The following is a 14,342-nucleotide window of genomic DNA, read 5'->3' as shown; positions in this document are numbered from 1 at the left end:
TTATACTAAGGTGGTATATATAAAACAATGACGATAACAGCTGAAAACTCCCTCGGGAGGTAGAAGGGTCGGCATTTGACCATTAGGTATTCCAAGACTGTGATCAATGAGTTGATACTTCCACCGCGCTCGAGTCAGCACACCAGTTGTTGTTGATGAGACAGTTGGACAGCCATGGGGGTATCTTGTCCGTGAGCAATGTTTCAGAAAAGCTGAGAATATTGCAGTTGAGAGTCCCATTGGTAGCAAACCTGCGATCAGAGGTCATCTATCATTATCAAGTGACTGTATATTGGCCAGTAGAATGGAGGGAAGAGGTGGCAGGTTCTCCCTTCACCTTAACCTCGCCAGGATACCCCCTCTCTTGCCTCTAACGCAGGCATTTCCTCTTGGGTAGCACACACACACACTAAAGTGCTATCAGTGGACAGGAACAATTTACGAGATTTGTGTTCTGTGGGATTATCTATGAAGAGAGAGTGAAACACTATAATAACAAAAAATGAAATTGTAATATACTGTATAGGCCTAGACATGGAATTACACTGATCGTCTTGCTCTCACCAGCTATTTACATTTTGTTGGTTAGGACGTGACTAGTGTTGCCTTCAGAATAGTGCATTTGTGACAGATGTCAGTATTATTACAGTAAAAAAAGAAAAAGGTCCTAGTGCCATGAAACTATCACACTCAGATCTTCTGTTTGCTTACTAGGTCAAAAGTCAGTAGCAGTAACTGTGTCTGAGGCATTACAGAGCAGCGGGTCAAAAGCGACAGCTCCAACTTCCAACTCAACCAGAGGTTGCAGGTTTAGCCCTTTCTGCTACTGTGGAAAGTAGTCAGGTCAGTAGTCAGAAAGCAATAAACTCAGCAAAAAAAGAAACGTCCTCTCACTATCAACTGTGTTTATTTTCAGCAAACTTAACATGTGTAAATATGTTTGTAAACATAACAAGATTCAACAACTGAGACATAAACTGAACAAGTTCCACAGACATGTGACTAACAGAAATTGAATCATGTTTCCCTGAACAAAGGGAGGGGTCAAAATCAAAAGTAACAGTCAGTATCTGGTGTGGCCACCAGCTGCATTAAGTACTGCAGTGCATCTCCTCCTCATAGACTGCACCAGATTTGCCAGTTCTTGCTGTGAGATGCTACCCCACTCTTTCACCAAGGCACCTGCAAGTTCCCGGACATTTCTGGGGGAATGGCCCTAGCCCTTACCCTCCAATCTAACAGGTCCCAGACGTGCTCAATGGGATTGAGATGCGGGCTCTTCGCTGGCAATGGCAGAACACTGACGTTCCTGTCTTGCAGGAAATCCCGCATAGAACGAGCAGTATGGCTGGTGGCATTGTCATGCTGGAGGGTCATGTCAGGAGGGAGGAGGATGTCTTCCCTGTAACGCACAGCATTGAGATTGCCTGCAATGACAACAAGCTATGTCCGATGATGCTGTGACAACGCCTCAGACCATGACAGACCCTCCACCTCTAGAGTATAGGCCTCGGTGTAACGCTCATTCCTTCGACGATAAACGCAAAACCGACCATCACGCCTGGTGAGACAAAACTACGACCTGTCAGTGAAGAGCACTTTTTTGCCAGTCCTGTCTGGTCCAGCGACAGTGGGTTTGTGCCCATAGGCAACGTTGTTGCCGGTAATGTCTGGTGAGGACCTGCCTTACAACAGGCCTACAAGCCCCCAGTCCAGCCTCTCTCAGCCTATTGCGGACAGTCTGAGCACTGATGGAGGGATTGTGCGTTCCTGGTGTAACTCAGGCAGTTGTTGTTGCCATCCTGTACCTGTCCCGCAGGTGTGATGTTCAGATGTACCGATCCTGTGTTGCAGGAGTTGTTACACGTGGTCTGCCACTGCGGGGACGATGAGCTGTCCGTCCTGTCTCCCTGTAGCGCTGTCTTAGGCGTCTCACAGTATGGACATTGCAATTTATTGCCCTGGCCACATCTGCAGTCCTCATGCCTCCTTGCAGCATGCCTAAGGCACGTTCACGCAGATGAGCAGGGACCCTGGGCGTCTTTCTTTTGGTGTCTTTCAGAGTCAGTAGAAAGGCCTTTTTAGTGTCCCAAGTTTCAATAACTGTGACTTTAATTGCCTACCGTCTGTAAGCTGTTAGTGTCTTAACGACCGTTCCACAGGTGCATGTTCATTAATTGTTTATGGTTCATTGAACAAGCATGGGAAACAGTGTTTAAACCCTTTCCTGTGAAGATCTGTGAAGTTATTTGGATTTTTACAAATTATCTTTGAGAGACAGGGTCCTGAAAAAGGGGCGTTTCTTTTATATCAATGGCGGGAGGTAAATGTTGCAGGACAGGACATACTATATGACAAGACCGTTGTTCCCACATATATTTCAGCCTTTATGGTAGGGTGGAGAGGGACGTATAAATCACCACAGGAACCAGAGAGAGCCATTGTGGGGAGTATCAAATCACAGACCTTCACAGGCCTTTCTGGCACATGAGCTACAGTATCTGCCATGCCATGAGCAGGTCATCCACTAGGAAGCGGTGCACCTCTGCTTAATGTATATAGGGGAAACATGCACGAGAGTAACTAGAGCAGGATCCGGCTCTATACTACTACCGGCTCTGTACTATACAGGCAACACAGGAAATATATTGTATCTCAGGGTGGTGGTACACATGGTATAATAACGAGGAAATTCACCTTGTAAAATCTCCTGCATTGTTGTGTGTGTTGTCCTTAGATCCCCCATAAATGTGTCAGTCATATCACTGTGATGATGACTGGACTGTCTTTCCTTCTCCAGGTCACTGAGACCTGTCACTCCTATAAGAGACCGTGTGTGGTGGTGATTAGGGTCATATGCAACAGCAGTACATTACTTTGATCCCATGACTGTAGGTTTGAACAAAAGTCAAACAAAGCCTATTCTCCTCTCCCTGTAGTCAGAGGCAAACCTCGACAGCACAAGGCTGTGTTCAACACTCATCGCTCCCATGAGACTCTGTGAAGGTAGTGGCAGTAATAAAAAACAGCACAGGGTCTGCACATTTGAAATAATCAAGGCTCTCTGTTCAACAACAAAAAAATTGACACACCACGATGACACACCATTGGAAAGTGCAAAACAGAGAGAGAGGGAGGCTTATATTGGCTCAGAGGAATAAACTATGAAAAAGGGGATACCTAGTCAGTTGTATAACTGAATGTATTCAACTGAAAATGTGTCTTCAGCATTTAACCCAACCCCTCTGAATCAGAGAGATGCGGGCATGACATCTATATAGATAGCAAGCCATCTTAAATATAGGAAATAGGCCTAGTTATTGGTAAGTGTGCATTTCTGTAAAAAAGGAAAAAAACAACAAAAAAAACTGTCCATCCACTATGAGACATTACTGGCTCAACAGGCTGAGTTGCAGCCCACACTGTTTCAAGCCTGATTCCAGGCATATTTGCTGAGACCTAATCTGGCTGTGTCGCAAATGGCACCCAATTCCCTTTGTAGTGAACAGGGCCTATAGGACTCTGGCCAAAAGTAGTGCACTATTTAGGGAATAGGGTACCATTTGGGATACAGTCCTAGTCTAGAGGAGGGCAAGGCCTGCTGCATTTCTTTCAAATAAAGCTCAAACTATTGTATTGTGGATCACGTCACAATCAATGCCACTCCTCCTGACAGAGTGCTTGCTGCTTACTTCTGATTTTCTCAATGTCAGACACAGGGACAGGTTTCTGACAGTAACCAAGACAAGTGGTGTGTGGAATTGATTGTTCTGTATAGGCTACTTAACCAAAGCTGCCTGTACTTGCCCTGACTTGTCCACCTGTCAGAGTGAAATGTCAACCTGTCAGATCTACAATAAGGACCTATTACAAGGCATATAAATACCTGAATAAAGCAATTCTACATGTCATATCTCAAAATCCATCTTACCTCTATATAGTATTATGTCCTCCTGATTTGACAAGAAAGATGACAAGTTCAACGGTCAACCTGTCAGGTAGCCTTAACTCTCACAGCATCCAGCCTAGCTGACGCTATATTCCTGATTTTTGACCACTTTTTCTCTTGCCTCCATTGATTTACATTAGTCGCCCTAATTCTGACCATCCTACAAGGGTAAAAACTCCAAGAAGTTTAAAACGGATTATGATGGAGACATGAGGTATGGACTATTGGTTTCTTACACGACTAGCTACACAATTAACACGCAATTTTACCCATTGTTCAAAACATGTGTTTTTTTTATTGCACACCCTACAGTGTCAGAATGATGGGATATCCCAACAGCATTCATGTTGGTCTTCCGCTGACGATATATTACCGGAAGGAAGCTCGGTCTTCTAGAATTTAGCAGTATTCTCCTCCCTCCCTCCTAGCCTAATGGAAATCAGCCCCTTCCCCAGGACCTTCAGAGCTGCTCTGACACAGCAGGACCTAATAGGTATAGGGGCCAGTATAGACCTACATAGTCTCTCCATGAGGGCTGTTGAGCTACTGTCAAGCACAGTGATGTGGGGAAAGTGAACTGTTGTTTGAAGTTGGGAAACAAACATGTTGAGTAGCAGCATTGATCTAGCTGGCTGATTAAGTGGGTACCCATACAAATAAGGGCATCCTTACACTACACTGCTTCGCCGACCAGGGGTGAAAGTGAGGTGTCCCGGCAAAATAAATAGTGGCGGTACGCCGTACCGGTAAAACATGAGCCCATCACAATAATGAAAACAAAATGTCACCGCTATGAATCATTACCGCATGTCAGAGGCATGAAACATTTGCGAATGGACCTAAACAGGTGGCACAGCCTACGCTCCAAAATGCAATGTAGTTCGACGAGAACACTGCCATTTTGCCAAGGCAGAGATGAGTGGCTGACACCGAGATGCGTGTACAGACAGCAGTGGACACATCACTTCTGGCCTAAAGACAATCGCCAAAATGTGATTACACTTTTTGCTGTTTGGTGTAAAATGTCTACCCTTTCACCACTGATCGGAGGCTGGTAATATGTTGTGAGTGGATGAACGTGCACGGGTAGCCTAGTACACGGGTAGCCTAGTACACGGGTAGCCTAGTACACGGGTAGCCTAGTACAGGAGCCCTTTGAAGTGATTGACAAATCAGATGAAGACATCACGACTGATTGTGTTTATGCCACCATAAAACACATTATAAAAGTTAATGACAAATCTTTATGACTAGATCCTATAGAATTAATAGAGATTATATATGTAATTATTTGATTAGGCCCATACCTAATCTACTTTCCCCCCCTGTTGACAACACAAACTAGGTCCAGTAGAGACACCTGTGTAGTTTAAAGAGATGGATCTAGACACAAATCTCTTTAAGAGATGTCTCCGACACTGCCTCCGGAGGTAGACGTCTATACCACCTACACCCCCCTGAGTGATAGTGCAAAGACAACGGCTCTCCCACACCATGCAAAATTACCTTAATACCAGTAGACACCATTGTTGCTCTGTTAGCCAAATTGAAAATGAAAGGCTTTTAAAATATCCACACATTTGTGAATCATTGCATTAATCAAGTGTGCAACACTATATGCAATATGGTATAGATGAGAAGCTCCTGTATAGTTTGAATTGCTATCCTTATTTGTTTGTCTATATTCCATGGTATTTACTAGGGCTGTGAAGATAGCAGTATCACAATCACAATCACAATCACAATCAGGCAAACATTAAAACATGAAGGAAACCTAAATTTGGTCCTTTAAAAACCTACTGTATGTAAAATAGTGTGTGCTATAGTTTGGAAAATAAATAAATGTGACTCTGGAAGACAACAAACGGATGTTTGTTTCCAACATTAGGACTGTTTTACTAAGGTTAACTACGCTTCATGTTTTGTTTCCTTGCCACGATACTAATGAGTATCGCAATACTGATAGTCACGGCCCTAGTATTTACGGTATGCTAATAGCTGCACTCACACATGAAGCAGGAATGTGGTTTGGGCTACACCACATCCAAGGCTAGTGTAAACAGAAAAGTTGCAAATCTGAGGTTGAAGAGAGATAGTAAAATAAGTCTAGTAAGATCGAATGTAAATCCACCCTAAGACTGACAAGTGGGATCAACTATATCCCAACCAAGAACAATGATAATCAGTCACAATGTTCAGACAACTACCTCTCATCAGGTGAATGGACTTTTCCCTTCCCTGATCCCTCCGAGATACAGTAACAACTCTCCCCATGATCTTCAGCTGAAGTCTGAGTAAGCAAAGTTAAGATGTAGAGGTCAACCGATTAATCGGAATGGCCGATTAATTAGGGCCGATTTCAAGTTATCATAACAATCGGAAATTTAACTAGGCGATTCAGTTAAGAACACATTCTTATTTTCAATGAAGGCCTAGGAACGGTGGGTTAACTGCCTTGTTCAAGGGCAGAATGACAGATTTTTAACTTGTCAGCTCAGGGATTCATTTTTGCAACTTTCCGGTTACAAGTCCAACGCTCTAACCACCTGCGTGGCAGGCTGACTACCTGTTACACGAGGGCAGCAAGAAGCCAAGGTAATTTGCTAGCTAGCATTACATTTATTTAAAAAACAATCAATCTTCACATAATCACTAGTTAACTACACATGGTTGATGATATTACTAGTTTATCTAGCATGTCCTGCGTTGCATATAATCGAAGCGGTGCCTGTTAATTTCTCATCAAATCACAGCCTACTTCGCCAAACGGGTCATGATTTAGCCCTGTCGTTGCACCAAACCTAACCATAAATATCAATGCCTTTCTTTAAAATCAATACACAAGGATATATTTTTAAACCTGAATACTTAGTTAATATGAATTTCTTATAATTAGGGAAATTGTGTCACTTCTCTTGCGTTCTGTGCAAGCAGTCAGGGTATATGCAGCAGTTTGGGCCGCCTGGCTCGTTGCGAACTGTGTCAAGTCCATTTATTCCTAACAAAGACAGTAATTCATTTGCCAGAATTGTACATAATTATGACATAACATTGAAGGTTGTACAATGTAACAGCAATATTTAGACATAGGGATGCCACCCGTTAGATAAAATGCGGAACGGTTCCGTATTTTACTGAAAGAATAAACGTTTTGTTTTCGAAATGATAGTTTCCGGATTCAACCATATTAATGACCAAAGGCTTGTATTTATGTGTGTTATGTTATAATTAAGTCTATGATTTGATAGAGCAGTCTGACTGAGCGATGGTAGGCAGCAGCAGGCTCAAACGCATTCATTCAAACAGCACTTTCGTGCGTTTTGCCAGCAGCTCTTCACAATGCTTCAAGCATTGAGCTGTTTATGAATTCAAGCCTATCAACTCCCGAGATTAGGCTGGTATAACTGATGTGAAATGGCTAGCTAGTTAGCAGGGTGCGCGCTAATAGCGTTTCAATCGGTGACATCACTCGCTCTGAAACTTGGAGTAGTTGTTCCCCTTGCTTTGCAAGGGCCACGGCTTTTGTGGAGCGATGGGTAACGATGCTTCGAGGGTGGCTGTTGTCGATGTGTTCCTGGTTCGAGCCCAGGTAGGGGCGAGAAGGGGGACGGAAGCTATACTGTTACACTGGCAATACTAAAGTGCCTACAAGAACATCCAATAGTCAAAGGTATATGAAATACAAATGGTATAGAGAGAAATAGTCCTATAATAACTACAACCTAAAACTTCTTACCTGGGAATATTGGAGACTCATGTTAAAAAGGAACCACCAGCTTTCATATGTTCTCATGTTCTGAGCAAGGAACTTAAATGTTAGCTTTTTTGTTTACATGGCACATATTGCACTTTTACTTTCTTCTCCAACACTTTGTTTTTACATTATTTAAACCAAATTGAACATATTTTATTATTTATTTGAGGCTAAATTGATTATATTGATGTATTATATTAAGTTAAAATAAGTGTTCATTCAGTTTTGTTGTAATTGTCATTATTACAAATAAATAAATAAAAAATAAAAACCGTCCGATTAATCGGTATCGGCTTTTTTTGGTACTCCAATAATTGGTATCGGCGTTGAAAAATCATAATCGGTCGACCTCTATTAAGATGTTACACTCACAGCCCAATACATCATACTGCTCGACACTCTCACTCTGAATTAAGGCTATTTATCTCATGTCACAAAAATACAATTTATATTACGTCACAAAACTAGGGCTGTCTAAGTTAACGCGTTAAACACGTGACATTTTGATCGCGTTCATTTTTTTGCCGCCGTTCATCAGGTCTCCATTTCTTCATCCTTTTAAGTGAACGTGTTTCTCCACACGGACCCTTTTAAGTGCAGAACACAACACGGAACCCAGTTAACAGTCAATGACCATGTGACTATAGCCCAAATCATGTAAAGTTGTGCCCAATATTACTGGGGGGGGGGGGTCCTTCTGCAGATTCATGCGCATGTCGTTTTAAAATACTCTCAAGCTGCTATTTTCTGGTTTGATAACTAACAACATTCTTTAGCTAGCTAGTCATGTTACTTGCATCTTAATTATGTTAATTGTTTGACAGCCCTACACAAAACCCAACAGACTGCACCCAACAGCGTAACAGCCAAGTATGTAGACCTGTGACAGGACTACACCCTCCACCAAAACACTATCTCAAGGAGGAAACCTCAGGTCTGTCCACAACAAGCATTCAGGGTAGAAATAGAAAAGTGAAAATTGGAAAGACAGATGGCCATCTAGTAAACAACAGACCCAACAGCCTCGGCCCCTGCAGCCGAAAGGGCGAGTACATCACACCCAAACAGAATAATCGAAAGCCCTCACCCAAAGACCAAGGATTAGGTCTTAATTTGTTGTGAGCCTGTGTGAAGTCATAAATCATGTAATGGAGGGATACTCTGGGATGCGTTCCAAATGGCGCATTACCTCCCTATATAGTGCACCACTTTTGACCAGGGCCCATAGTGCTCTGATCAAAAGTAGCGCAATACATAGGCAATAGGTTGCCATTTGGGACGTAACCTCTGTCTCCAGTCATCATTACATCATGTCAACAGAGCTGGGCCTAAAATAATACCATTGGTTACTGGGCACTTGTCTCCTTAGTGGACTTGACCAGTCCTCAGTGATAAGCAGTAGTTTGCGTTAGGTGAGCTGAGACTGGTGGTGACTGATGATCAATGTTCCCTCTAAACTGCATCAGTGCGGTAGCACCAGGACTGCTGCGCAGAAGAAATATCAGCCCAAGGAGATAACCACGAGATTGAACTTCACTCAACTGTCTGGATTTTCCCCTGTTAGTTATCACCATCAACGTTTCCGTTTACTGTTGATCGAAACAACAAAATATTAACCACTTTTAATGCAACATAACAAAATGAAATATGCAAGAGACTTTGTTGTAGGCAGAACACATTCGAGTAGGATTCTATTGCATTGAGAAGCAAGACTCAGCCCTTCCTCTTCACAGACCCGTATGGCATAAACAATCACTGTGTTAACAAACCATACAACACTTTTTCCGTGGCCTCCAACTGCTCTTAAACGCTAGTAAAACTAAATGCATGCTTTTCAACAGTTCGCTGCCCGCACCCGCCCGCTCGACTAGCATCACTACTCTTGACGGTTCTGACTTAGAATATGTGGACAACTACAAATACCTAGGTGTCTGGTTAGACTGTAAACTCTCCTTCCAGGCTCACATCAAACATCTCCAATCCAAAGTTAAATCTAGAATTGTCTTCCTATTTCGCAACAAAGCATCCTTCACTCATGCTGCCAAACATACCCTTGTAAAACTGACCATCCTACAATTCCTTGACTTTGGCGATGTCATTTACAAAATAGCCTCCAATACCATACTCAATAAATTGGATGGTCTATCACAGTGCCATCCGTTTTGTCACCAAAGCCCGATATACTATCCACCACTGCGACCTGTACGCTCTCGTTGGCTGGCCCTCGCTTCATACTCGTCGCCAAACCCACTGGCTCCAGGTCATCTACAAGACACTGCTAGGTAAAGTCCCCCCTTATCTCAGCTCGCTGGTCACCATAGCAGCACGCACCTGTAGCATGCGCTACAGCAGGTATATCTCTCTGGTCACCCCCAAAACCAATTCTTCCGTTGGCCGCCTCTCCTTCCAGTTCTCTGCTGCCAATGACTGGAACGAACTACAAAAATCTCTGAGACTGGAAACACTTATCTCTCTCACTAGCTTTAAGCACCAGCTGTCAGAGCAGCTCACAGATTACTGCACCTGTACATAGCACATCTATAGTTTAGCCCAAACAACTACCTCTTCCCCTACTGTATTTATTTATTTTGCTCCTTTGCACGCCATTATTTTTTATTTCAGCTTTGCGCATTCTTCCACTGCAAATCTACCATTCCAGTGTTTTACTTGCTATATTGTATTTACTTTGCCACCGTGGCCTTTTATTGTTGCCTACCTCCCTTATCTCACCTCACTTGCTCACATTGTATATAGACTTATTTTTGTTCTGTATTATTGACTGTATGTTTGTTTTACTCCATGTGTAACTCTGTGTTGTTGTGTGTCGAACTGCTTTGCTTTATCTTGGCCAGGTCGCAATTGTAAATGAGAACTTGTTCTCAACTAGCCTACCTGGTTAAATAAAGGTGAAATAAATAAAATACATGAAAAAAAAGAGCTGCAGTAGGCCTATATGCAAATAGACCATAGCCATATATGGATCTGTGCCATTTACTCTGAAATGGACTGTGTTTACAGCTGTGGTCTTGTGTAGGCCTGCTTATTTTTGAGATCAAAGCGAAAGCTGCATGTGCACATTTTGTTAATATCCTTTGCTAGTTAGTGAGTTATTAGCCCAGTTATAGATCATTTGTAGTCAGCAATAGGGTAGTGATTGCTTCCTACAAGAGCACAAAACGTGTAAATTTCTAGACATCTTTAAAAAGCAAGTCAGTTAATCAGCTTTTTTTGTCTTAAAGGGGCAGCGGTGTATTTTGAGAGTTTATTCAAGCCTAAATAGACAATAGGCAGAGTGTAGCATAATTTGTCCGATTTTCTGTAATAATGGTATGGGAATAATAATAATGCATTCTATTTTGTAAAGTGGTTTCTTGCATCAAACACCACCATTTTCACAACTTTCATATTCGGCTCATTCCCGAACAAAATTATAGGTTACATTGCCGATGACCCCCGAACCTTTGTATGACCTTATCCTATCAACACTAAAAAAAACTGTGCAACTGATTATTTAACTGACAGTTGAGCTGTGGGGAAAATAACATTCATAATCCTAATCATATGTTACAACTGACCAGGAATAAGTTAGGCGTGTTAGAACCGTTAAAATGTTCAACTCAATAAAACAAAATAATGTCATTCTTACCCATGGTGGCAACTCAGAGGTCGCCAAACTTTGTTTGACAGTTTTATCTTCATGCTCCAAGAATGCCAGGGAACGGGTCAGTCTGTTGTTTTTGTGGCCTTGATGTCTTCTCCACCAGAAAAAGATGGTAAGCCCTACTAAAACCCAACTGAAACTGAAATCAAAATATCCCAACACATAAATGGGGAAAATAACGATGAAGGACTTGGCACATTTTATCAACATCTGAGTGGCATCTGTGACGGGAGACTGTGGCTCATTTTTCAGATCCACCGGGGCTATTATTGGTGTCGTGGGGCTGACTGGAGATATCGGTGTTGTTGGTAAACTCGGTCCATTTTCCCTGGCCGTTGTTGGTCCTGTGGAAGTTGTCTTTCCAGGCTCCTTTCCTTGAGCTCCACTCTTTGCCGCCACCGCTCTTCTCATTTCCACTCTACACAGAATAGCGAGAAGAGAATAAGCGACAGACAAACATTTCACACGTACAAACACAACGTATCTTCTACAATGTAATACAAACACACTGAGAAACGTTGCAATGTTACCACTGTCAAAATGTTGCAACCACAGCGGCCGAGGAAAGATTTCGATTGATTGAATCATAGTTCGGAGCAAAGGGCTCACCTGAGTTGGTCGACCTGTCAACCTGCTCAGTGGCCAATGAGCTGCAAATGAACCAAAATGACAGCACACTTTCGTTATTCGTTTTCGGTTATATTACAGATATTTCTCCTCACCCGTTTCCCAATTCGACATCCGTAATTATTTAAATTGGATGTACCAGTCCCGTACACTGCATGACGTCCTTCCAACGTAACACTTCACCAGATCCCGCTTCAGAATGTTTCGCCTCTACACGCACACAAGACAGAATCATGGTTCAGCCCTCTGGCTCAGCCCCTTTCTCATTTTTCTAACAGGAAATTATCATTGTCAAGATAGGTCAAACCCAGGGAGGGATTTTTGAAAAGGGATTTCCAAGCGCCATCTCGTGGATACTTTAAACCATAAATATTGATCGAATAGTCTAATAATCAACAACAACAAAAATAGTCTAATATCAGTGGGTTTTTTTTTACTGTTTATTTATTGTACATGTCATCTATCACAGGGGTTCTCAAAGGGGGTCCGATGAGGTTTACTGCAGGAGGTTTGCGGTCAGATCTCAATATATATATATATTAATGAATATTGCTAACAGATTAAACAATTTTGTGTTGTAATATAATACAATGTAATATTATGAATCTACAATTTATGTTCTTAACTCTGGGCAAGATGGGCCTGCGAGGCTACCAGAGATATTGGTATCCACAGTACTCCACCAATTATATATACACACACACACACACACACACACACACACACACACACACACACACACACAGTGCATTCGGAAAGTATTCAGACCCCTGTGCCTTTCCAAGTCATGTCCAATCAATTGAATTTACCACAGGTGGACTGCAATCAAGGATGAGCAATGGAAACAGGTTGCCCCAGAGCACAATTTAGAGTTACATAGCAAATGGTCTGAATACATAAATGCACTGTAATTGAAGATTTAAAACGTTAAAAGGTTTTCTCTCTGCCTCATGAAAAAATGTGTAGAATTGCAGGATATTAGCTTTAAAACTGCAACAACAGCAAAAAAGATTACTGCCCCATGACAAAATATGTAGAATTGCAAGGAAATTAGCTTGACAACGGCAAGAATGTTCTCTCCGATGCCAATAGGCAGGCCTTCCCAGGACCAGAAGTTTCAAGTTACAAGTGTTATTGTCATGTGCACAAGTACAGAGAAATGGCTTTGTTAAAAGCTCTTTTCCTACAATGCAGTAATCAGAGACTTGGTTCGTCCGGCCATTCACTGCCGAAGTCATAGTAAAACTCCTTGTATGCTATTTAAAAAAATCGAACTCCAGTTGTGTTCTGATTATGAGGGGGTCCCTGATGTATTTTTATCACAAAAGGGATAGATTAGAGAACCCGTGATCTGTCCCACCATGCTCAAAACATAATGTACTAAGGTATTTTGTCCACTAGATGTCAATAAAGACTTGATAATGTACTGAAGCCTACCTATAGCCTATAACTAGGCACTCTTGAATTTGCCAAATCCCTGTAGGAACGTGGCGTGGATAATAGTAGTTGGAATAGATCATTCATTACCAAGGTATAAGCCTAATGGAATGATTAGAATTATATGAATCAATGATACAGGCTACAATATAGCAACCCTGGGAAACTATCGCTATCTATGTGGTTTTATAACAGGCCCTTTCTTATGCCCTATATGATATTTTGAATGGGCTATCAGTTCTGAGAGGATGTTATTACAAAAAGCTAACAGGAGTTGACATTCCCTGAAGTGTAGAGTATGACAGAAAACCGCTTTGAAACAAGATGTCAAACAATCTGATAGGCTACGAATGTTGAGATGACAAGTGTATATCTCCAGCTACATTAGCCAAAGCTGATAGAGTATTGCTCTAGTCTAGACATTCTCAATAGAGCCCTCTAGGTGACAATGCATCATATGACTGATGCAGTGGGGTATATACAAACACCACTGAAACAAACTATTGTCACTAGAGGGCTCTATTCAGTAGGCCTAGAGCTATACTCGATCAGCTTTCCTCTATTGTCAATGTAGCTGGAGATGTACAGTTGTCATCGCAACTCAAACAAAGTATTTTATAAACTGGGCGGTTCGAGCCCTGAATGATGATTGGCTATGGTATATGGCCATTATACCACAGCTAAGGTGCTGTATCCAGAACAGCCCTTAGCCGTGGTATATTAGCCATATACCACACACCCTTGTGCCTTATTGCTTAAGTATGCATCCCTGTATCCCTGCTGACATTCATATCATCTGATACCATCTGATACTCTGATGCATGAACACATTCAACAGAAGGGCAGGGCATAGAGATATAATTCATTCATTCTAATGGTATGGCATTAACAGATGTGTTCAAGAAATGCCTGGA

At 42.1% G+C, this 14,342-nt stretch overlaps 1 protein-coding gene across 3 annotated transcripts in view; it reads right to left on the bottom strand.

Moving 5' to 3' along the window:
* LOC115114362 (extended synaptotagmin-2-like) overlaps window positions 1–12,224 on the bottom strand; it is a 52,330-nt gene extending 40,106 nt beyond the window's left edge. The window contains exons 1-3 of one of the 3 annotated variants that reach the window (XM_029642537.2): window positions 12,142–12,191; window positions 11,974–12,014; window positions 11,350–11,782 (exon numbers count right to left, since the gene is read on the bottom strand). In XM_029642537.2, coding sequence (XP_029498397.1) covers window positions 11,350–11,775 — 426 coding nt within the window. In that variant the 5' untranslated portion in view covers window positions 11,776–11,782; window positions 11,974–12,014; window positions 12,142–12,191. The other 2 variants (XM_029642536.2, XM_029642538.2) reach the window with 2 other exon arrangements.
* Window positions 12,225–14,342: the final 2,118 nt, after the last annotated feature.

This window comes from Oncorhynchus nerka, linkage group LG9b (assembly GCF_034236695.1).
Source record: "Oncorhynchus nerka isolate Pitt River linkage group LG9b, Oner_Uvic_2.0, whole genome shotgun sequence".
NCBI lineage: Eukaryota > Metazoa > Chordata > Actinopteri > Salmoniformes > Salmonidae > Oncorhynchus > Oncorhynchus nerka.
Note: the sequence above shows the minus strand (reverse complement) of the source record. Positions and strands in the feature narration are given on the sequence as shown.